Source organism: Bos indicus, chromosome 6 (genome assembly GCF_029378745.1).
Source record: "Bos indicus isolate NIAB-ARS_2022 breed Sahiwal x Tharparkar chromosome 6, NIAB-ARS_B.indTharparkar_mat_pri_1.0, whole genome shotgun sequence".
In the NCBI taxonomy this organism is placed as follows: Eukaryota; Metazoa; Chordata; class Mammalia; order Artiodactyla; family Bovidae; genus Bos; species Bos indicus.
The window spans coordinates 59,240,299-59,266,129 of record NC_091765.1 but is presented as its reverse complement, the minus strand read 5'-3'; the positions used below and the strand labels follow the sequence as shown (position 1 = coordinate 59,266,129).

Here is a 25,831-nt window from a genome sequence, read left to right as displayed (position 1 = left end):
CTGAAAAATACCAAAAATAAACATTAATCACATGTGAACTATTAGATATCCTTAAGAATTTAGTTTTCATTGAAAACAGTCTAAATCTCATGCTCATAAAACATGATTTTCATTAAAGGTTTTTTGACATTCTTTAATCAATGATCTTTCTTGAGAAGATGAATTTAGGTATAATTAATTTTTAAAAGATTGAAGTAAAACATATCTATAATAATACAAAAACACCTGCAGGAAACTCAGATTTAAGAACTGGAGCCATAAAGGTCAAAGGACTTAACTGTCAACTTGTTCACAATGTTAAAAGCAGAAAAACATTGCTTATTTATCTTGATTCCAGAGCTCAGATGTGAGAAAACTGCCCAATAACTGCACTTGGTTTCCCCAGCCACTCACTCTTACTCTCCTACTCAACTCTTTTATACCTTCTGTCAACAAACTTAAAACACCTCCTCTGTTGGAATCATCTTTGACTCTACTCTCATACACACATACAATCCTGTTGACTACCTTCAAAACACATCCAGAACCTATCCACTTCTCACTCCAGGACTCTTGCTTGGAAAATTCCATGGATGGAGGAACCCTGTAGGCTACAGTCCATAGGGTCTGCAAAGAGTCGGACACGACTGAGCGACTTCACTTTCACCACTCTTAATAACCTGACCCAGTCCACCATTATCCTTAGCCAGAGCAGTGCAATTCGCCCTGTATCAGTTCTCGGTCCTTTACGGTGTATTCACAAAAGAGCAGCAATTCTTTTGGTGTGAGTTGGATCTTGACACCCTTCTGTTTAAAACCTATAACCTTCCTATCCCTGAGAGTAAGCTACAGTTTTTACAACTGCCTTTTTCTAAGCCCATAATAGACTGTCATTAATGACCCCGTTCCCCCTCATTCTTTGGTTTGTATTACCTGAGAATGTCATATAACTTCGAGGGAAATGGCCCTCGAACCTCACCTTTCAAAGCCTCCTGAATGTATTTCTCTAAGTAGTATTTTCGGAGTTCATCATTTTCCAGAGACTGGTCATCGATGCCACTGGCCGTGATGTAAACATCCATGTCTCCATAATTCCTCCGGATCCACTTAAGCACCCTGCGCTCTCCCCAGGGCATCACGGCCAGGCGGGTGGGGGAGCTCAGGCAGGTGATGTCCTGCAGAAACTGGATGTCCCTGTCCGTGTCGTAGGTGCTGCCGTTCTGGCGCTCGTGCATCACGAACCTGGTGGTGAAGTGGTTCAGGGCGTAGAAGTCCGCAGTGCCCTTGACCAGCCTCCTCTCCTCCTCGGTGAACTGAGGCAGCGTGGAGCGTGCGAGCCCCTGCCTATTCTTGAAGGCGACGTACTCTCTCATGGCCAGCGGGTAGTCCCCCGTCTTGAAAAGGGGTTCTGCAAACCAGGCGATTTCGAACTGGAGGAAGCGCTCGGCCGCCTTCCAGTGCGAGTCCGCGTAGGGATTGGCGGGCTCAGCCCAATCCGAGTGCAGAGACAGCGACACGGCCCCGCGCTGCACAGGCCTGTACCGCCGGTCGTAGAGGTGCCAGGCCAGGGCGTGAGCGATCAGCAGGTGGTGGGCTGCCCAGTAGGTGTCGTTACTAGACTGCTCGTAGATGTCACTCAGTCGGTTAGGCTCGTTGATGGTGATCCAGAGCTTCACCAGGTCCCCCAGCTCCCGGAAGCACAGGTCGGCGTAGTCCTGGAAGGCCTCGGCCGTGGACCGGTTCAGCCACCCTCCGCTGTGCAGCAGAGGCACAGGGAGGCCTAGGTGGGCGTGGGTCGGATAGTACAGCGTGACCATTGAGGAGATGTTGAGCTTCAGCCCCTCACTGACCACACACCTGTAGTACCTCAAAGCCTGTCGGTTAGCCATGGACAGGTTGCCAGTGGGAAGGATTGAGGGCCAGTCCAGAGCAAACCGATAGTGGGTCACTTTCATTCTTGCTAACATCTCAAGCTGTCTTTTGATGCTGACAAAATCCGTGCATTGAGCAGGCCTTGTTTTCAGCCTCACTCCTTCCACTCGATGCAACAGTCTGTTGCCCGTCACATTCCACACGTACAGATGAGGATCGCTGAACTGTGGGGAGGAAGCCACCGACTCAGGCTGTGAAAACAAGCACATACAGGCAGGCAGAATCTTAGCACGCGTCCTCTAAGAGAAAGAAGTGTATGTGTGTTAGTCACTCAGTCATGTCCAACTCTTTTGCAACCCCATGGACTGTAGCCCACCGGGCTGTAAGTGGGTTGCTATTTCCTCCTCCAGGGGCTCTTTCTGACCCAGGGATGGAACCTGGGTCTCCTGCATTGCATTCGGATTCTTTACTGTCTGAACCACTTCAGACCTTCAGACCAGAAAGGAAAAGCCTGATCTTATTTTGCCTCTCACAATAGAGAAAATAAATGATGCACATGTCCTTCAGAACAACCTATGTCTTCCTGCTCCTTTCCTGTTGATGTCAGCAAAACAGCCCTGATGGATTATCCTCCCTCCAGGCCCTTGAAATTTACCAGGGAGACAGGAAAATGTAGAGAAAGAACAGCACCTAGGGCTTGGCTTGCAAAACAATTTGTCTTTCAGAAAACAAGAGGATGTTTTCCAGTTCCTGGGTCCTAAAAACCAGGTACTGTGGGGGTGGGGGTGGCGTGGGGGTGGGCTTCTCATGTGATTCTGTTCAAATGCATCAGGAAATCAGCTTGGTTCTCTCAGTTAAAAGGAACCACAAAGATGGACCTTCCAAACCTGCCACGAATTAAAGGCAAATTAGCATTCCAGTTGTGGAGGATTTCACTGAGATTAGCATTTGGGGTTAGAGGAGGCTGGTGGACCCCAGCCACAGTTCCTAAAAGAGGCCAGTGGGAAAGAGTAGGAAATGACCCCTTGGATTTGCTGAATGCGGCTAACACATCCCATTTGAAAAATCCAAGTGATGTCACACATCCATCATTCAGTTCTCCCCTTCCCATGTGCCTGTGAGAAGACAGCATTTATTCCTCCAAAGGGAGGATTCTGAACACCCTCCTTATGTAAGATAATGAAGCATGAAAGGAGAGAACCCTAAAATAACCCCCAGAATCTCGCAGGTTGACTCTTGAATCCATTCTCTGCCCCTCCACTAAGCAGAGAGCCCTGGACTCCTGTTCTAGTTCTGTCCCTTTAAAAGCCAGGTTTGACAACTCTGTTTAGTGACGGAGCAATCTCACCCACCTCACAGGTGTACTGTGCAATGTCTGTGACTCTGGGCAATTGCTCTGTCAACTCTAAAGCACTCTACAAACATAAGGTACTTATGACTTGGGTTTAGTTCCCCCTGAAATTATCGCCTGTTAGGTCCTTGAGTTTAAATTAAAACAGAAAAGGACTTAAGAAAAACAAGTTCAAGATGAATAAGAAAAAGTAAAAGTTCTGTTCTTGTTTTAAAGTGCTTTTTCTTCCCATGACTGAATTTAAATGTACCTGGAATCAATGGTAATTAGCCTTTGGTAAATATTTTCCCTCTAATTGTTTTCTCATGTGTCATCTTTCATAGTCTAATTACAAAATCATATATCATTGCCCACTTGCCATCTGCCAGCTAGCTATCTAGAACATTAAACTGAGAGAACACTGATCATGTGAGCATGAAGCTAAATCTGTATATAATTATTTGAGTAAAATCATTTGCCTAGATAGCCAGTTTCAGTGTTTTGAAACCTCAGAGCATCATGGTATTGAAAGGATATTTATTTACAAAGGGCAATCTTGTAGTAAGGTAAGGTACAATCAAATGAAAATCTGTTTTACTTTTAAAAATCTCCAGAAAGCATTAGTCTTAGCAACTGTGTGATTAATCTGCTAAGAGAAATAGTTAAAGTATTGCACTCTGACCTCAGCCCCAGCTCCCAGAGCTTGGTTCTCAAGTTCTATTTTGCACTAAAAGGATCCTGGACTCCTTGGAAACATGGCTGTTTTCAGGTCTGATTCAGGGAAGGGATGAGGGGGTCCTGGTGAATATTGCACCAGAAAAATAAGAACGTACTTAAAAACTGGAAAGGAAATGTCTAAAAGACATAAGAACAGCTTGAAAGAGTCCCATATGCCAAATTTGAGATAATTTGAGCATCAAAAGTTCCAGTGAATCAGTGACAACAGTGAATTATAACATTGAAAAAAAAAGAAAAAAGAATTATAACATTGAGTTAATTCACTCATTAAACAATGAGTTTAATTCACTTAATAAATACAAAATCTAATTAGAAATTTGCCATTTTGCAATCTACAAAGTAATAACTAATTCAAGCAAGGTTCATAAATCAATGTTAAGAGCATTGGTTGAATGTTGTTGAGAAATAGGATATTTATACAGTCTCAAAATATCACCATCAGATTAATTCTTAATTACAAATGGAAAAGGACCTTTCAGTTAAGAGATCTGGCAAATGCCACATCAAGAAATCTGGTGACTGCTACTTCAACTAGTGTCTCCAGTGATGAAAGAAACTGACTTTATGTGCCTCCTATGGGCTGGAGGAAGCACAAGCTGGAATCAAGATTGCCGGGAGAAATATCAATAACCTCAGATATGCAGATGACACCACCCTTACGGCAGAAAGTGAAGAAGAACTAAAGAGCCTCTTGATGAAAGTGAAAGAGAAGAGTGAAAAAGTTGGCTTAAAGCTCAACATTCAGAAAACGAAGATCATGGCATCTGGTCCCATCATTTCATGGAAAATAGATGGGGAAACAGTGGAAACAGTGGCTGACTTTATTTTTCTGGGCTCCAAAATCACTGCAGATGGTGACTGCAGCCGTGAAATTAAAAGACGCTTACTCCTTGGAAGGAAAGTTATAACCAACCTAGACAGCATATTAAAAAGCAGAGACATTACTTTGTCAACAAAGGTCCATCTTGTCAAGGCTATGTTTTTTCCAGTGGTCATGTATGGATGTGAGAGTTGGACTGTGAAGAAAGCTGAGCGCTGAAGAATTGATGCTTTTGAACTGTGGTGTTGGAGAAGACTCTTGAGAGTCCCTTGGACTGCAAGGAGATCCAACTAGTCCATCCTAAAGGAAATCAGTCCTGGGTATTCATTGGTAGGACTGATGTTGAAGCTGCAACTCCAATACTTTGGCCACCTGATGTGAAGAGTTGACTCATTTGAAAAGACCCTGATGCTGGGAAAGACTGAAGGCAGGAGGAGAAGGGGATGACAGAGGATGAGATGGTTGGATGGCATCACTGACTCAATGGACATGGGTTTGGGTGGACTCCAGGAGTTGGTGATGGACAGGGAGGCCTGGCGTGCTGCAATTCATGAGGTCACAAAGAGCTGGACATGACTGAGCGACTAAACTGAACTGAATATGATGTATTGGAAAATACACAACAGCATCTATGTAGTATTATTTCTAGAATTGCTTAACTGAATCTAATAAAGAAACAGAGAACTTCATGCTTGCAGATATTTTACAAGCAACTGGGATGTCCCTGGTGGCTCAGTGGTTAACATTTCACCTTCCAATGCAGGAGGTGTGGGTTGAGGAGCTAAGATCCCACATGCCTCCTGGTCAAAAAAAAAAAAAAAACAAAACATAAAGCAGAAGCAATATTGTAACAAATTTGATAAAAACTTAAAAAAAAAAGTCCCACATTCTACAAAGCAACTGGCCTGAACTCTTCAAAACTATCAATACCATGAAATTAAGGGGATTTCTCTGAATTAAAGAAGCTAAAGATATACATAGAAAAAATAATAATAAAGATATACATAGACCCAGATGCTGGGGAAGGCATAGTAGTATTTTTTAAATGTTATTTTCATTTTGTAGTCTTCCTATAGAGCACATCTACTCTTGCCTGCCCATCATCTATTCATACAACCTTTGGATGAGTTTTCAAAAAACATGCAAATTTTTCTTGGTAAAGCATTTATCCTCATTCCCTAAGTGCAAGGGACGCTGACTCCTCAATGGGCTCCAGGTGTGAGCAAGAAGCTCAGGTCTGATTGATCACAGCATTACTTTCCGCTGACCAAGTGATCAGCTCTTGCTCCGCGGAATAGGAGTAGGGTCCTCAGAGCGGACTGACAGTCATAGTGTCAGTTAATGGAGAGCAGACAGGTCTTCACATGAAGCAGGGACTTGCAGGTTGGGTTATGTACAAACTGGAACTCTTGGCCCTCCTGGGGCCTGTCGCTGCTGGTTCTAGACTTCGCAAAACATAAACCTACTTGAAGTGGTGGGGAAAAGATGGTCTGCCTGTGCCATGCGGAAGAGGAGAGAGATACTGGGTAAGTGCGTGCCTCTCCAGGGAACCCAAACTGAAGGGGAGTCACTGTGTTTATATCACTCCCTATATCTTTCCTCCTTTTGTCATTCCCGGGCCTTTACTAAAGTTTTGTTTAAATACTGATAGGGGTTGAGATTCATAACTTTGGTCACTCATGGTTTCGGCCCTTTAGTCGTATCCCTTGCACATCTTGTTTTTCCATAAGCTTCTAGAATACAAGTACTATGAGGTCTTATAGCATAATGGTCAGAGACAGACAAATCAGGGTAAGTTGGACAAGTTATGTAACCTCCCTAAGCTTCGATTTCTTTGCCTATAAAATGAGGGTTTTATGATTAAGGACACTGAATGCACATACATTCAGAAGTTAAATGCTTGGTACATCAAAAATAGTTTCAGAAAAATTATTTTGGAAAGAGCATCGTGCATCTGAGAACTTGAGGATAGCTTGCTACAGTTTTGCTACTATTTGTTAATTAGGCAAGTCACTTTCTGTTATTAATTGACAGGCCTTACTTTCCTCAGCTATAAAATGAAAGATTTGGTATAGGAGGTTTCTAAGGGCTCACCTGGGTCTAAAAGTTGACCTTTTTCATACACTATGCACCGAGCACCTACCGTGTATCTGAAACTGCTCTAGTAAGGCACCCAGCAGGCGGTGAAGCCTCAAATGTCTCCACCCTCTTGCGGAGAAAGTTTGCATTCTAGTAGGAGAAACGCGTGATCAGTAAGGAAAATGTGTAAAGTGGTTACCAGAGGATGGCAGTGGGGGAAATGAGACACTGGTTGAAGGGTACAAACTTCCAGTTATAAGATTAACATATTCTGGGGGCCTATTATACAGGATGGTGACTATAGCTAATAATATTGTATTGTATACTTGAAAGTTGCTAAGAAGATCTTAAATTTTCTTGCCATAAAAAAAGAAATGAGGTTTGCCTGTGATGGTATGGAAGTGATAGCTAATGCCATAGTGGTAATGTTTTTGTAATAAAAGATGTATCCAATCAACATATTGTACACCTGAAACTTGCAATGTTGTATGTCAATTATATCTCAATAAAGCTGAAAAAAAGGAAAATGTGTAAATATATAGTATGGTAGATGTGATGAATGCTATATAAGAAAATAAAGCAGGAAGGGAGAATAAGCAGTGATGGTGATGAAGTTATGCCGTTTGGAGTAGGGGGAAGCCTTCTTGAGAGGTTGACATTTGAGTTACATTTGAAGAAGGTGAAGAATGAGGCAAGTCAGGAGGCCCCACTGGGGTATAAAGACCTCATAAGGCAAATGACCCGAATTTATCATAAATCACTTAAATGAAGGGCCACTAGTAATTTACTTCTGGCAAAACAAAAATCTAGGGAAGTCCCTGGTGGTCCAGTGGCTAAGACTCCATGCTTTCACTGCCGAGGGTGTGGGTTCAATCCTTGGTCAGAAAACTAAGATCCTACATGCTACATGGTGCAGCCAACAAATTAAAAGAAAAACTATAAAATTTGTTTCCTGTGATTTTGATACTACTGACAAATGGCTGTCACAAAAATGACTGGAAGATCTCTCTGGACTATATGCAACTTGAGGGCAGTATGAAAAGCTTTCAGTAAGCATGAATTCTTCCCTTCCTTTCTCTTCTTTCCCCAATGTCCCCTTATAACCCCCAAATAATCATGGTATTTGATATTATCTGATAGCTGTTTCTTAGATATCATTGAGTAAAATGAAAGGGAATATTGTGTATTATTTGTACCACTTTGTCTATGGGGTCGCACAGAGTAGGACACGACTGAAGCGACTCAGCAGCAGCAGCAGCAGCATAGTTAAATTTGTGGAGCTTCCTAGGTGGCGCTAGTGGTAAAGAACTTGCCTGCCAATACGGGAGACAAAAGAGATGCATGTTTGATCCCTGGATCAGGGAAGAACCACTGGAGGAGGGCATGGCAACCCACTGCAGTATTCTTGCCTGGAAAATCGCATGGACAGAGGAGCATGGTGGACTATGGTCCATAGGGGCGCAAAGGGTCAGACACAACTTAGTGACTTGGTATGCATGCATAGTTAATTTTTAAGTAGCCACTTACCTTAAGGACAGATTCAGTGACACCCCAGGAGAAATCACAGGGAAACTGACCCTGCACATCTGGTGTGGACTCTTTCACAGTGAAACCATTTTCTTGAATGATCTGTTTATAGTAATGTGCTGAAGACTTGGGCTTTCTTTCTTTTTGTTTACTATTAAAATCCACATAAAATAATCCTCGGCGAGTGGTGTAAGCATCCTGCCATTCAAAGCCATCCAGGAGGGACCAGGCTGTGTAACCAAACACTTGTATTTCATCAAACTTGATTGCTGTACAGAAGGACAAAAGCAGATGTTCAGAGGCCTAAACACTCTGGTTCATGTTTACAGCTTCACAAATGACATGCCAGGAGCAGGATATTGTGAAACCAACCTTTTACCTAATTTGCAGGCCCATTATATCAACTAGGAATTTTATTTTAATTATTTTTTTGAGTTTTATTTTTATATTTGAAAAGGGGCAGTTATTTTCAACTAGAATGGTCTTCCCAAGTGAACAACACAGTTAAAGGGTCAAATTTAAAATATTCCTGGTCAGGGAACTAAGATCCCACGTGAGGCAACATGTGGCCAAAAAATAAATACATAAACTAAAAATAAGATATTCATGAGACTTAACTTAGTGTGCAAATCTGTGTCGGAGGGCATGGTAATTTCCAGAACCCTTTGGGACCAATGCAGATGCCAGCTTTGACCAAGAGTTTCTCATTTCAAGCTTGGGTTGTTTCCCATTTGTGGACAAACTGTCTTCTATGAAACAATCCTCAGGGACTGAAACATCAGCTTTGAGAATGAACATATGTGAATGCAGCTTTAAGGAGGAGACAGAAGCACGGTGATGTAAGAGAACAAGAACTGACCGGGCCGAGGGGCAGGAGGGGAGAGGGCTTGCTCTATTGTGCTCCTGGGCGGGGCTATTGGGCAGGTTTCTCGACCTCAGTTTTCCCATTAGTAAATAAAGAGGATTGAAAAAGATGATCTTTCATAAATTTTCTAGCTTTACATTTAACAACGTTTAGGAATTAGATAAAAATTAAATATGCAATAAAAACAACAATGGTTCAATCAAACATGAACCTTTGTTCTTAAAAGCTTTCATTTTCTCATGGAAATGTCTCCTTTCTGCACTTTGAGGATTTTATCACAGAATTTCTTTTCCAAAAAGGTAGAATCCATGTCAAGATATTCTAATCAGATAAATGTTTCAACAGGCCCTGGCTCTCGTGCTTTGGTGTCATAGGGTCCTGTGAAAGGAGGAATGGTAATGCCTAGGGAATGACACCACCTCTGCCCAGGCTCTATGAGCAGAGTTCTCTGCTCTGAAGGCCCCCATGTGCACGAGCCCTGGGGCTGGGCCTGGCACAGCTCTGTTTCATGTGATCCTCCTGCAGGTTGGAACAGTAGTGTCTTGCTCTCCCTGGGGACCTTCCCTAAACACTCTCTACAGAACCAGGGATTTTTTTCCTCAAAGTTTGTGACTTTTGTTTTGGCTACTCCATGCAATTTGCCATGATCTTAATTCCCTGACCAGGGATCGAATCCATGCTTTGGCAGTGAAAGCATGAAGTCCAAACCACTGGATCCCCAGGGCATTCCCTTCAAGCTTGTGACTTCTAAAGAGTGCTACAGAGTTGTAGAAAGAGCCACGGAGAATTCCTTTATATGGGAGAGAAATGGAGCCCAACTCTGTAGGGGACAGAACCATCATAATTAAAGCTTGTCTTCTGCTCCACTATTTCAATCAGCCACCTGCAGATGTCACTCCCTGAGTAATGAAAAAGGAATGAGAGGATGAGCAGGGCTTAGAGAAATATCCAGGAACAATAGAAATTGTTCAGCTTAGCCATTCATGGCTCATTCTCGGTATTCAGACTTCATCATTGAGTCGTGTAATAGAGTAAAAGGAGCACAATCAAGAAAAGCTTTCAGCATCTTAAAACTGTTAAACTTTGGACATGTCTCCTTTAGCACTGGTGGCTCACACGGTAAAGAATCTGCCTGCGATACAAGAGATCCAGGTTCAATCCCTTGGTCAGGAAGATCCCCTAGAGAAGGGAATGACAACCCACTCCAGTACTCTTTCCTGGAGAATTCCATGGACAGAGGAGCCTGGTGGGCTACAGTCCATGGAGTTGCACAGAGTTGGACACTTTCTTTTCACTTTCCTTTAGCATTGTGTTCTTTTTGAAGGAATGAAGCAGCATCTTGTTGCCAATTAAGGATGTATCTACAACCTAAAATCATTTTGCTTTCAAGCTCATTTAAAAAGGACATAAAACTGAAAAAAAAAAAAGGACATGAGAGTAACATAAAATTCTATCATCACTGCACAATAGAAAAGTCCAGCAATACCAGCAACCTATTCAAAGGTGACCTTAAATATCCTATAGCAAAAGTATTTGAAACAGTTTTTAAAATTGAGCTAATGTATGACCAACCTTGAAGAACCTGGTTGAGGAAGTTCTTCATCATGTAGATGGCTGTGGTATCCTCTGTTTTTACGTGACTGTCCGTGAACCAGCCATTCTCAGTAATCAAGATTCGGGGATTGCCATATTCCAGTTTAATCCAGTTTAGCACATCTCTTAAATTGAGTGACACATTTTGTCCCAGTTTAGCCATAGTGTTGTGGGGCTTGAAATTGTTGGGTCCAAAGGAAAATGCAAAGAAGTCAGCTGTGCCCCTCACCTCATTCTTCTCTGCTTCAGAGAAACGAGGTAGAATGGAGAACAACTGCTTTCTCATCACTTCTGGATAGTCGCCATCCCTGTGGATAGGGTTGGCAAACCACCCGAGCACAGAAACCATGGATTGTTGGCATTTGAGTATATCCATTGTATTTTCTGATCTGTTTGGTTCAATCCAATGGGATCCCAACGTGATTGACAGCTGACCCTTCTGATGTGGGCGGAAATTTCTGTTGTAGTTATGCCAAACTTTCGAATGAGCCTAGTAATAAGAAAATATTGTTAATCTTTATTGCTGTTACTCACAAGGTTGTGACTTGGCTGGTAGAAGGTCTTTTCATGGATAAATTAATGAATTGCTGGGTGATGCAGGGGGAAGCTGCCAGAGAACTCTGATAACTACAGAGTCTGCTCTCTGTTCACTTCCTCCATGCTTCCAACTTAAAGGCTCCCCTGTAAGATCATGGAGGGGCAGGCAGAGAGCCCTAGTCTAAGCTCCATCTTACTTTTTCTCTCCCTGTCTCCCTTCCAGGCTGCCTTGGGGCTGCGTGCAGGTGAGATACTATATAGATTACAGGGTTTTTTCCTCTACATAAAGAGACTCTGAGCAGTGATCTTTCACTGTTCTACAGAATCTTTTGGCACTAAGTTAGAAATGCAGGATAACACAGCCTTTAAATTCTGTAAATGGATAATAACAGAGCTCACCTCTTATTGTAAGATTTGAATGAATTAATGTACTTTAGGAGAGTACCTGGCACAGAGTAACCTCTATATGAGCCTTAGCTATTACTACTGTTATTACAAAAGGGTGGCAGGCATGGTACAAAACAGAAAACCAGTGGAAATAGTGTAGGATTTGGGGTCAGCACACTGGGGCTTCAAGTTGAAGTACAAGCTACAGTGGCCTTTGACAAGTCACTTAAACTTTCGGAAATCTCGTCATATCTTCAGCTGTAAAATGAAGTTAAAAATAATAATCCCCTTTGTAAAGCTGTTGTCAGATGCAGGGCTAATGTATATATTGATTATGTAGCATAGAATAGAGCATCCAGGAGCTACTGCCTAAACATGGGTGTTATTATTGGTCCCGGTGGAGTTTACATTTCCAATTGAGCTCACTTAAAACAAAGCCTCATGACCAGTCTCCAATCTACTTAGTAGGTACTTACTGAGTGTTGACTCAGTGAATGCCTGTCTTGCCTTGCCTTGAGGAGCTGAAATAAGTAGTACAGGAACCTGCTCTCAGAAGCCAGTGATATCAATGGAAAATAAGACTAAAATGTGTGAAAGAGAAATATATAGCACCATATAAAATAAAACAGTAAATTAAGCCCGTAAAGAACCATGAGGTGTATCAGAAGGAGAAGCAAAGGTTAAGGATTCCAAGTAATGGCTCTAGGCCAATTAAGGGCTTCCCTGGTGGTTGAAACAGTAAAGAATCCACCTGCAGTGTAGGATACCTGGGTTCGATCCCTAGGTTAGGAAAATCCCCTAGAAGAGGGCATGGCACCCATTCCAGTATTCTTGCCTGGAGAACTCCATGCACAGAGGAGACTGGTGGGCTATAGTCCATGGGATCGCGAAGGGTCGGACACAGCTGAAGCGACTAAGCACACACACAAGCCAGATTAATGCCCAAGGTCTCTGTCCTGTCCTGGGAAGCCAGAACTTCCTGGGGAAATGAACACATTTTCAATAGGCTTCCCATATTTTTCTACATTTGCTTCTTTTTGTTCCCCTTCTCTACAAGGATGGTGTTTTAAAAAAATTAATGCACATTTAATGGGCATTATGTAGTCTATTGGACATCCTTATGTAGTCTATTCACTTCCCTCTTCTCAGCACCTGACTTGCTTGCCTCATGTCTCTTCCTAAATCTGCCAATTTCTCCTCTATTTGGATGCTTCTAGAACAAGAGCAAAACCCTTACTACTTCTAACCCACAAAGTCAGCTTTCAATCTGTTCCTTTTTTTTTTTTCTCACTGGAGATGTTTTATCATATTGGGTTGAATTATCCAGAAGTGCCTTTTTGTAGGTCAAAAACAATAAAATATGAACAATGATTCAATCCTAATAGATCCTGTGGACATTAAAAATGCTCCATAAACTCTTGTTAGGGTAGAGAGAGATAGACATTAATGTAAGGGGTGAGGATTTCAAAAATGATGTCTCCTTGCTTTATGCAAGAGCTAAATTAAACAATTTCATGAAAGATTTTCTGAAGAAGGCGATGCCTCCAGCTATTACCTCTATCTACCTGTTCTTACTCAGCTTTCATTGGAAGATTCTGGGACCACTTAGCAAGCACCCCAATGTTCTTAAAGATCCTTAAAGAATCTTCTTCTCAAAAAAGTGTTCAGGCTGTAGCCTCCTCCCCTACCTCCAACCTGAGGTTCCAGTTTCTGGAAGGACTCAGTACTGCCGGGGACAGACTCCATCTGAAGTGGTATCAGCTGCTCCAGACTTTTCTGGGGCTGGAATCACAGCGGGTCTTAACTGCATTTTTCCTGATTTGTAACAAAAGCAATTGTGCATTGCTAGAATTCGAAGGGAGGCATTCTTTGCTTATTCTAATCCATCACTTAATCCTTTGGTAGCCTCAGTGCTTTCGTCCATAAAAGCCCCAGTGATCAGTAGTATGCTTCCTGTGGGTGGGTGTGCACCTCTGATGTGTAAACGGTAAAGCACTAAACACATGTAAGATTCTGAGGCATAAACAGGCTGCCTGGCAAATATGATGTCATCAGACACTAAAGGGAAAGTGAGTTGAAATTAGTATAATGTATTAAACCAGTCCCAACAGCAATTAACCAGTTCTAATAGGAAAAAACAAGAAGGGAGAATTTTCTTTGAAATAAATATTCTATTACATATTTCAGTGATTAAATGAAAGATGACGTAAGTTGAGATAAAACAGACATGTATCTTTGCAGTAGTTTTCCAAGCAAGTTTTCTGGAAATATAGATCTCTCCATATATCTAGATACACATGTTGTTATGCCCCAAGGTGACCTTGGTGTTTCACAGTGTCTCTTTCACCTTTGCTGCTATTTGCATAGGCTATCAAGGTATCTAGGGTTATCTTTGCTCTGGGCTGAAGAGAGCCTCTCCATTCTCATGTAGAGAATGTGGGGGAGGTTCTTTGTGCAGTATTTATAGTTATAACTTGATCCTGTTTGCCAAGTAACCAGGTAAAAAGTATTGCTCCAAAAGAGTGAGTTTGACATAACTCTTGATGAAACTGGAATATCTATGCACGTGCTTTGGTCCAACGCTCATAAAGGAGGTCTGCTGGGGAAACTGCACCACAGTTGGAGAGGGGAGTGCAACCTGGGCCCTGCAACCTTGCACAACCGTCATTCTGTGATTTTCCAAGGTTACCCTCTATCTTGTACAAGGCCATCTACCTTTGGAATGATTGATTTAAGGGAGCTTCAACCTTTGTTCTTTAGATTCAGTAGCTTAAAGGAGAAGTCCGCTTTTTCTTTTTGAGGCAGATAGCAGGGCCTAATGTCACTGAGAGACAGCCAGGGGCCCAATATCTCATTCTGTTCCCGCCTCTAATCTAACATAGCAGTTCTCTGATGCCACGGGAAGTCCAGACGCGTGATAGGAAGCAAATAAGATAGCTGGACAACTTTAGAAACAAAGATGAAGAAGGGGTTAGGGTCCGGAAGACATGGTGGAAGGGACACAGATGGAAGGCAGTGCTTTGGATGGCATGTATTGAAGAAACCTAGTACATCACACGTGGCTGTATTTAAGGAATGCCCAGTCATTGGTCAAAAATTAAATTTTCAAATCTGCGCATGGTTTTAGTCACATTTTGGCTGAAATATTTGCATGTGAACTATAAACTTGTTTATTGTTAAAGCTGTTTAATAAAGTATTAGTACCGTTAAATAAAATTTACTTTAGAACTCCACAGAGCACATTGTTTCCATATTTCTGTTTCCCTCCCAGCTTTTCAAAATATATTTCTCGGCTAAAGTCACTCTAACATTTTCCATGTTATTTTTAGTTTTCATAATAACCTTAACAGTATGAGTTGGATGAAATATGATTTCCTTAGTCATCTCCCTCTTTTAATAAAAATTAGCTTGTTTTTCCTTTCCTGTCTCCTTTCCTCTTTCCCTCCTCCATCTCTTTTCTCTCCGTTCCTTCTTCCCTCCTTCACACCCTTTCCTCCTTCCTTTTTGCCATAATAATGTAATGACTCACTTTGGTCATACAGCTTTTGTTTGAATTATTTCCTTAAAAAACAAAAAAAAAAAACAAACCCAGGAATGAGCTACCTATTTTTTGAAATGCCTTACTTATTTCCAAATTGCTTTGCATGCATTTTGTCCTTCAGCGTGACTGTTTTTCAACCATCTACTTGGAATCATTGATTGCTGTTTTGGGGGGTAACTGGCGATCAGGAATGCTACGTAAGTGCTGCTCGCCTGCGTGGTACCACAGGGGACAGGACCTGGATCTTGAGAGCAGGACACCTAGGCTTTGGCACTGACCCTGCTACTAACTTTAAGGTCTTGCATCAGTCATTTCCCTCTCAGCAGCAGTCAGGTCCCTCCTTCATTATACTGAGCTAAAAATAGACAATCCAGAATATTATTGTGAAGATAGAACAGGTGATATACTTAAAGACCTTGTGAAAACCACAGAAACCTAAATTTAAAGTACTTTAAAGGAGGAAGCTGGAAATTATTTAACTTGCTGTGGAGAACGGCTGTGGGAAGTTGTGTGGGCATGACCAGTGTTTGCAGATGGCGCTCCCTGAACTCTCAAGGCTCCTGGCTGTCAGTTTTGTCCTCCTTTATTTTTGTTGCTGCTGACTGAGTTTATTCATTGTCCATTTGGGCTAGAATTAATTTCTGTTTGATTCATTTTTTCATTCACCTAGCACTTTAAAACAATTTTTTATTTTTACCCAGCACTTCTTTATATTAAGTGTCAAGTTTTCTACTAGTTACAATCCTGCTCTTCTAAATTATTTAATATTCATTCATTCCACATTATTTATTGGGTGCTTAAGATATGTCAACTTTATAGTTCATTGCTAAAAAGATTATATGACTATTATTTCCTTGAAATATATTATGTGATTGTTATTTTCTTATTATTTTTTGGACAGTCTTGAAACTCTCAGAAACAATATCTTATGCTTATTATTCTTAGGAGAGAATTTAAATATTAACAAAAGTTATTACCTTTCATAAAGAAGATTTTACCCATTTAATTTCTAATGGTTTGAATTCATGTTTTGTATGGTTGGAGTAACACAGATCATGTTAAAATTCATTTTCCTCCCATTTTCTTTTCAATCATTATATCTTCAACTTATTCTTACAAATCATTGATTGTTATCAATTTGCATAGTGTCAGGATTTCCCCATAGAAGTCACGTAAAAACTACTCTATTTTTTCCTGCAAAAAAAGGTCCGATTATTGTCATAGAATTCTAATTTCAATTTTAATATTATTAGATTAAACTAATGCCTGAGCCAGAATCTAAGCCTGGCAACACAAAGAAGAAAATGTTTAGAATAAAGGCAATAATTTATTAAGGGAAACATCTGTAGGTTTCTCCAGATATTAGGCGGGCACTTAGAAGAAATCAATATCAGTAAATTGGTACCTTACTGAAGTTCGGATTACTTGCCCAAGGAGAATATTTGCATGCCAACTTTGCAGAAGGCAGAATGACATTTTAAGTTTTCTGTTATTATTAAGTTGATAATAGTGATCCTGTTAGTAATATTTTCATGCAAAAAGACTGTATCTCCAAGTATAACTGAAGCCAAAATGGCCTGGGTTGGAGACTTGAAGCCTTTCCTCAGAATTTAGAAATAAAAAGTTAAAGATAGTCAATATAGAAACCACTCTGAAAATTACAAATAATATAATTATTACAAAAGTAAAAAGAAGACCTACCACTTTGGGGCTTGCCACAAAGGCAGACTGGCTGTGAACCTAAGGAACCTAAAACTTCAGGGCTCCTCACTGGCCTGAGTCCCCACGAAATGTCCTGGGTGGGGTGGAGAGCCAGACAGCTTTTGGAAACGTTTCTAATTAAGTATTTCTGATAAATTTCTTGAAGAGATCTCAGAAAATAAGGAATCTGAATCTCTAAGACTACAATTACTCCAGTAATTTGTTGTAATATTTTTCTCATTCTAAATAGATGTTTACTTTTGTACCAACACTTGTGTTTATGATTTTGTTTTGCTTTTTCCCCCTTTATGTAAATATCATGCAACATAGATCCACTCTTGGCCTACAGGTTTCTTCAGTGTAGGGACTGTATCTATTTTGTTCACAGTTTTACAAACAGATGCTCAGGGGAGAGCCTGGCATAGAATACTTGTTGAATGAATGCCCACTATGGATCAGCTAGTTTGCTGATGACCTGAGATACATTGTTGATAATACAGCCTCTGCAGAGCAGGTTTTATTTTTCCTGTTTTAGAGAAGAAACTGAAGTTTACAGAGACTGAATAGTGATGGAGCCAGGATGTGAACCCAGGCCTCTCTGAACACTATACTAAACCATCCGGTTTTCTCTATGTCCCACCAGTTCTAAGCTTTGAATCCTGGGGAAAGGCCATTTGACATGAACCACGACAGACTGTTTTAAAATTACATTTTCTTTCTGCTGCACTTGGTGATTAAAAGAACTAAATAGTCTTAGAATGAGGGTCTCACTCTTGCCTGTTGAGAATAAAATATCTATATACGTGTCTGAAATTTAGGATCATGTAGAAAGTTCATGGAGGACCTACCAGCGAATCTGGGATTTTCAGAAAACCATGCTGTTGTCCAAGCGCCCAGTACAGCATGTGACATTTATGTGTAATTCCCCTCTTTCCTAGAACTGGCAATGTTGACATTGGATATTGTCCTCACTGGTGTCAGAGGCTAAATGAATCCCCTAGGAACCATTTTTACACTTGACTGTCTCGACTGAAGATGGTGATCTGTACACCATTGTCAATGTTAGACTGAAAGGGCAGGGATGCTTTGGTTGCATAGCACTTAGCACAGCATCATCTTTGCACAAGTCTTAATTAAATAGTTCCTTAAAGGTGAGGGACTTTCATGATAGAATAGAATAGTGTTTAAATTGCAGAATCATAGAAAATTTATAATATAAACAGTAGTAAAAATAAACATATATCTAGTGCTAAACATACTGAGCTTTTTAATACACTGTCTAGGTTTGTCATAGCTTTCCTACATCACTTTGCTAACAAAGGTCCATATAGTCAAAGCTATGGTTTTTCCAGTTGTCATGTATGAATGTGAGAGTTGGACCATAAAGAAGGCTGAGCTCTAAAGAACTGATGCTTTTGGTAATGCTGGAGAAGGAAGGCTCTTGAGAGCCCCGGGGACAGCCAGGAGATCAAACCAGTCAATCCTAAAGGAAATCAATCCCAAATATTCATTGGAAGGACTGATGCTGAAGCTCTGGCCACTTGATGAGAAGAGCCGACTTATTGGAAAAGACTCTGATGCTGAGAAAGATTGAGGGCAGGAGGAGAAGAGGGCGATAGAGGATGAGATGGTTGGATGGCATCATTGACTCAATGGACATGAGTTTGAGCAAACTCTGGGAGACAGTGAAGGACAGGGAAACCTGGCATGCTGCAGTCCATGGAGTTGCAAACAGCGGACACAACTTTGCGACTGAATAACGACATTTGTGGTTCAGTCAATAAAGATACTAAGCACTATTCTAACTACTTTCCATGTCCTATCTCATTACAGTCCTCATTTAAATCTCGAGAGGTAGGTACTATTATTATTCCCATTTTATAAGAGAGCAAGGGAAGAGAGGTTAGGTGGTTTGTTAGTAAGTTAAGTCAAGCTGAGGCTGTACTGCTCCAAGTTTTGTGTTCTTGCCTGCTAATTAGAGGTAGAAGATGGACTTTAGAGATCATTCGGTCTAATTCTTTAAAACTCTTTGTTACGGAAAAGATGCTGAAGTACAAGAAATAAGTAACTTGCCCAACGTCTCAGTTAGTGCAAAGCTAGAATTAGAGCTAAATCCTTCAACCTCTAGGTCACTGTCATTTCTGGACATGATGTACATTAAACTATGTGCTTTCAAAACAGACATGTATATCTTCAGACTCAAAGGTGATTGAACAGGCTGTGTAAATGCAAGGAGTATGTAACAGACATGGCACAAAAAGGAGGGGCAGTACACTGAGAAAGACATGTGACAGTGGGTGCCAGGAACACTTTAAGAGGACTTCCCTTGTAGCTCAGCAGTACATTCACCTTCAATGCAAGAGAAGCAGGTTTGATCCCAGGGTTGGGAAGATTCCCTGGAGAAGGAAATGGCAACCCACTCCAGTATTCAGGCCTGGAGAATTCCATGGACAGAGGAGCCTGATGGGCTGTATAGTCAAATAGTCAGACACATCTGAAGGACTTTCACTTTCACTTTTCATCCAGCCTTACCGGCTGCGACATCATCTCAGTCCCCAAACAGAGAGTTCATCAGCATTACCTCCTGTTCTGCTTAATTATTTTTTTCCCCTTAAAGAAATTCTACACAACAGTAAAAGCAAGTTTAGAGAAATCACTTTTACTTCTTGCTTTCCTTCAACCCATGGCTATTATTTTATCCTTTTCTTCACAATTCATTCATTATGGTGATTAATTGTTTAAATTCCAGTCTATAAACACTTATTTAACAAAACAAGGCAGCTCTGCACAGTGACAGTATTGTAGCCAATTAAATTTATCTAAAGTGCTGCTGCTGCTAAGTCGCTTCAGTCATGTCCGACTGTGTGACCCCATAGACGGCAGCCCATCAGGCTCCCTGTCCCTGGGATTCTCCAGGCAAGCACACTGGAGTGAGTTGCCATTTCCTTCTCCAATGCATGAAAGTGAAAAGTGAAAGGAAGTCGCTCAGTCGTGTCCGACCCTTAGCGACCCCATGGACTGCAGCCTACCAGGCTCCACCATCCATGGGATTTTCCAGGCAAGAGTACTGGAGTGGGGTGCCATTGCCAAAGTGCAATTGTTGCTAATTGGAAACTTTTCCCAATACCCTGCTTAAAAACAAACAAAACAACAAAAAAAAGCATGCAAACAAATACAAAGAGAAAACAAATAACAAGGTACTCTAGTAGGCATTTAGAAAAAATATTAACAAGATAGCTCCTGCCTTCAGGTGACCTATGACCTCTAGTAGGAGAGAGAAGTACAGAAAGAAGTAGAAGAAAAATTAGAAATGATAAAATCTTAATGTAATAAGATGATTCAAAGTTTTTAAAAATGTCTGTATGTGTAGGTTTATATATAGAGAGAAATATATTTTGACATTGAACAAACTGCTAGCATTGTTAGTTCTGGGGTATGGATTTAGGGAGTAAGAAAAGAGAAGACTGTTCATTTTTAACTTTATGTCTTTCTTTATTGTTTAAACGTTTTGTAGTAAAAATGCATTATTTTGAAATTTTAAAAAGTCAAGAGACTAGGTTGAAACAGATGTTTCCTGTCAGTGAATTTAACTGCTCTGTGCTATCACTTTTCACCTTCTCTGAAGTTCCAAAAGTCTCAAATAAAAAAAAAGTGACTTAAATAAAAAGTTCTGTTCTTCTGGATTTCATTATATATTAAAGAATGTTTTTTTTTTTTTTTTTTTACTCCAGAATAACATGTTGATATTTAAAGGTAAAACAAGGAAGCATACAATAACATGTGATTACCAGATAAAATGAACTGATAACAGTAAACCCAACCCTTTATTTAAGACTCAGTCACAGAATCTCTGGTCAAGATATGATGCTATAGAGAACCAATGAATGGACTCCTCCAAAATACTAAAGGATCCTGGTTTTCACCAGCCTCAAGGCTCCCCCACTTTTTAGGTAGCACTATTAGAACACCCAGGAAGTCACTTTCATTACTTCTGTGATTCACTATTTATTGGTTAGTAAGTTAGAAGGTTCTAGTCTATTCTCAGTGTCCCTCTGCTTTTCAGCAACAGAATAGCTGTTAATGTTCAATAATTTTAATTACTTATTTTTCTTTTAATATAAGCTGTTTTCTAATACTGAGTTTTCTCAGTAAGATTTTTTGCATTCAATTAAATGACACATGTATAGTATTATAAACTAGTATAATGTTTCCCTCCATTCATAGTTTCATCGTATTCACTGTTTCTGTTAGTTACAATATTTTCGATCTCCAGTTGGGCCTAATTTTCCATGTATGAGAGCGTTCACATCAAATCAAGCTGTTTAAATACGATCACAATGTTATTCTCTGAACATTTATAATTACATTTATTTAAACCTGTTAATCATTCACTGAAGTATAACTTTTTCTACTTAATGATTAGAAAAGGTAAACACTGGTCTCTTGAAGGTTTTAAAATACCAACTGTCCTCTACAAATAGTTTTTTTACTAGACTCTTCTCTCAAACAATGGTATTCTGGTTATTGAAACTCTTTGGCAATTCTTATCCAAAAGCTGTTTTAACCTTGTATTCAAATTTGATTAGAAACATTGATAAGAATACTATTTTTAACTTGCTTGATCACTATTTCCTGTATCTTGTTAGATGTGTCTAATAAAGATGAGTTGGGATTATAATTAGGTACTGTGGCATTCCCTGGTGGCCTAGTGGTTAGGATTCTGGGTTTTCACTGCCATGGCCCGGGTTCAATCCCTGTTGGGAAACTGAAATCCTGCAAGCTGCTCGGTGAGGCAAAAAAAAAAAAAAATATATATATATATATACACACATATATTTGTGCACATATAATGTTATATATATACCATGCATTAGCTAATTAAAGGAATAATTATGTTAACATTTTTAAACTTTAGATGGTATTGCCAAAGGCACACATATATGAGTAAATAGCACTTTAATGGGACATTAAAGTTCTGACAAAAATTAAAATCATGGGACAAATAATAAACCTTATGATTAATGTACGAGTTAGGGATAAACTGTTCATAGATTTTGTGGACAAATAAAACACATAGCTAGATTGTTTTGGTCTTTAAATAAGCAAAGTGAAGTCAAATATCTACCAAGTCTGCATCAACACAAGTGGCTGCCATGGGGTTGTAGGCTGTAAATTGTTCTTTTTTGCTGAGGCTAGGCAGCTGATTCATGTCAGCTAACTTGCTAACTTATATTCAGACCAATGAAATTTAAATTTTGGATCTGACACTTATTGTGAGTTAAAAAAAAACACATTTGTATAGTTGTGTAATCTCACAATTATACAAAATACAAATTTCTGTGGGCTTCAGTTTCATCAACTATAAAATGCCTATAAGAATACCTACCTGGCAGGGTTGATGTAAAACTTAAATGAGATAACATATGAAAAGCAGGGAAGGAAATGGCAACTTAGTACAGTTGCTGACGCAATAATAGGTGTGCAATAAAATAGTTTTATCATAATAGCTATTAAGAATAGTATAGTAGAACATAAAAAAGTTATCTGTAATAATTGTCTCAAGTGCCCATTTTAAGAATTCAAACCAGTTTCTGTCCTTTATCCCATTTCTGTGTTATTTTTCCTTTGTTTTGTTTTTGGTGTTAGAAGGGAAGGGGCGGAAGGTAGCAAGTTAGTTTTTTTTAATGTTCTCATGGACAGAAAAGCTTGGGCAAGTTTTTTAGCTAGCAGATTTAACAAAAAGTAATTTTAATATATTGTTGTCTTGCAACCCAACTTTAACAAGGGAGCTTTTAAAAATTCCTTTCTTTTTTCCATGGAAAAAACCGTTTCAGATGATCCTTGAAGGTTTTGCTTCTCTGTAACCAAGACAAGCTAAAAAGTGCTCCTGCTAGAAACTCCATTTTGAAATATTATGCTTAGTTTTCAAAATATTGGTGGGAGGCTGGGCTGAAGAGGTTTAAAAATGACATTTAATCTATTTAAATGTGCCTATCAAACAGGGCAGCCTTCTTGTTCAAGAAAACAGTTGCAGCAGTCTGTTGCCAACGAAGGCTTAGCTATAAATCATGTGAATGATGGCTTTTTCACAGCTGTTTCTACAGTTTTAGCCCTAAATTTTGGTTAGGAATTTTGACAGAATCCTTAAGAAGCGTACTATGTAAAGATGACTGTTTTCTTTTCAAAATACAAAATAATCTCTCTTTATGTATTTTTTGCTTTTATTTTTATTTTTTTTATTTTTTGCTTTTAATTGTGAAAATTGTCATAACACATAAAGGTAGAAAGGATAGTATAATGACCCCTGAAAACACATCACTCAGTTTTAAGAGCTGTCAACATTCTGTACCTTGTTTTGAGATGGGCTTTCAATGTAAACTTTTTAATAGAAGCAGGTATACACAATGAATTTGCATGTTCTGAAAAGACAATATGTTTATGCCAGTATCTGGCTTGGTGTGTGTGTGTGTGCGTCTGAAGCCACTTTTATGCAATTACAATTTTAAATCCTTTCTGGGGCAAAGCAGATTTTCCTTAAATAAAAAATAATCAATTGAATTATTTATTGAATACCTAATACATATGCAGCCTTGTGTGACCTTCTCTGAGGGAGTGACGCCAATAAATGCCAAGACAGAGTTCCTCAAAGAGGTGGAAAAATAGGGCATAAATCAAGTTGTATTCCAGGCTCAGGAACAAACTGGTGAGGCCTTGACCTCAAGTAGAGTTTCCCAACATATCTTGTCCTGAAAGCCTCTTTCACAGTATTAAGCAATCTCTTGAGCCCCTGAGGAATTTAAAGATATCATTTCATCATTTGTGTGTGGTATACAAACAAGTATTGACCTATATTTTCTTTTATGTAATTCTATTTCATTAAAGATTGTACGGAAAAGTTTATTTCAAATAAATTAAAAATATTCAGAAAATAAAATATGAATATTTAAAATACTTGTACATAAAGATAAATATTGGCATTTTCCCATTTAATGAATAGTTTTATGTTTCTAAAATTATTTTAACTACATAATAAAATGTATTTTATGACACATTTTTAAATGACACACTGTGTTTGGTATTAGGACTGAAAAAAGTGAAAAGTGAAAGTGAAGTCACTCGTGACTGATTCTTTTCGACCCTGTGGACAGTAGCCTGCCAGGCTCCTCCATCCATGGGATTTTCCAGGCAAAAATACTGGAGTGGGGTGCCATTTTCTTCTCCAGGGAATCTTCCTGACTCATGGATCAAACTCAGGTCTCCTGCATTGCAGGCAGAGTCTTCACCCTCTGAGCCACAAGGGAATCCCACTGAATATATACTCAAATACAGAATAATATTCATTATGGTTTTCCAAGGCTGGTACATCTATATCTTTTTGTATGGAATGTGATATTGGGCATAACAAAGATGAACATTTTTTAATTTTAAATGTCAATATTTAAGGATATTAGAAAATACTGGTCTTTCATATAGAATAGGATATAAGATATCCTTTCAAAGTAAACTTTTTTTCACTTTCTTTTTTTCTGGCCAATCATCTTATGGGATTTCAGTTACCCAGCCAGGGATTGAACCCTGGGCCATGGCAGTGAAAACACCAAATCCTAACCATTAGACCCCCAGGAGACTCCCCTCAAAATAAATATTTTTAAAGAAAAAATAATTAATAATACACGTGGTACTTGGGTATACAAACAAGCCAGCAAAAAGCCACCACGAAGTAATGCTTTCTGAAACACAAAGTTATGGCATCAAAAATGGATAAATATTAATACATTTATAATATTGCTTCTATAACATTTTGTCTGAATTCTTGAATTTTACTCTTAAAAAAGAACAAGTGTGCAAAAATTAAGTTTATTGTTTTGTTCATAAATAACTATATAAGAGAAATGGGTTGGGGCAACTCTTTCAAGTATTTTACAAATAGCACAAAACTAGTAGGAACAGTCTTTATTCCCAATGTGTGAAAAGCCAAACTAGATACAATCATCAATGTTATTTTCTCATTTAATATTTTTTAAAGCATCATTTGTTCTCCAAAAACATCCTGATATGCTATAAATTAGGGTCTGTGTATGGGACTTAACGAGTCTGGTGAAAATCTCCTTGAGGTGATTTTGTAAAACTGAGACAACTGTATGTCCCTCATATTGATTGTATTTCAAAGTTGCTGTTCTTTACGCTTCACATCTTTAACCAGTTGACAATTTATAACTTTAAGTCAGTGGTTTTCAAGAGAGGGAAGGGGGAGAAATTTTGCATCCCCCCTCAACTCCAGGGGACATTCAGTAATGTCTGGAGACAATTTTGGTTGTAACCCTGGGGACAAGCATGCCACTGTCATCTAGGGGATAGAGGCCAGGAATGCTGCTAAACATCCTACAAAGCACGGGACAGCTCATGAGGAGGAAGAATTATTTGGCCCAATATGTCAACAGCACCCAGGTTAAGAAATCCTGGTATTATGTAAACAGTACACATCTATGACAGACAGTAACTTAAAGCCATGAAATGATCAGAACTATCATAGAAGCTGGCAGTATTTAGTGGTGTAATAAACTGAAGGAGTTACCATCTTATGAGCAACCTCCTATCCCCCACCTCCCTGTGTATTTACTCAGAGGCTCTCAAATATTTCACTTTAAGGTGGGGGAGGGGAGTAAAATTCATATATTTAAATTATTTTGCATATTTGTTGATTTACAGATAGAATAAAAACAGATACCATTACTGACTTTATTCACATGAAAACTTGGTGCTTTGCTGCTGTGAGGCATGCGTGCATAGGCCAAACAGGCTAGAATCTTGTCTCTGGGATTTTAAAACCTGATTTTGGGACAGAGAACTCTTTCCTCTACA

The 25,831-nt window shown here is 39.5% G+C and overlaps 1 protein-coding gene across 1 annotated transcript in view; it reads right to left on the bottom strand.

The window, feature by feature from the left end:
• KLB (klotho beta) overlaps positions 1-25,831 on the bottom strand; it is a 34,495-nt gene that overhangs the window by 2,932 nt on the left and 5,732 nt on the right. Inside the window, exons 2-4 of the mRNA XM_019962602.2 lie at positions 10,783-11,293; positions 8,346-8,614; positions 959-2,102 (exon numbers count right to left, since the gene is read on the bottom strand). Of these exons, the coding sequence (XP_019818161.2) occupies positions 959-2,102; positions 8,346-8,614; positions 10,783-11,293 (1,924 nt within the window). The remainder of the gene's footprint in view (positions 1-958; positions 2,103-8,345; positions 8,615-10,782; positions 11,294-25,831) is intronic.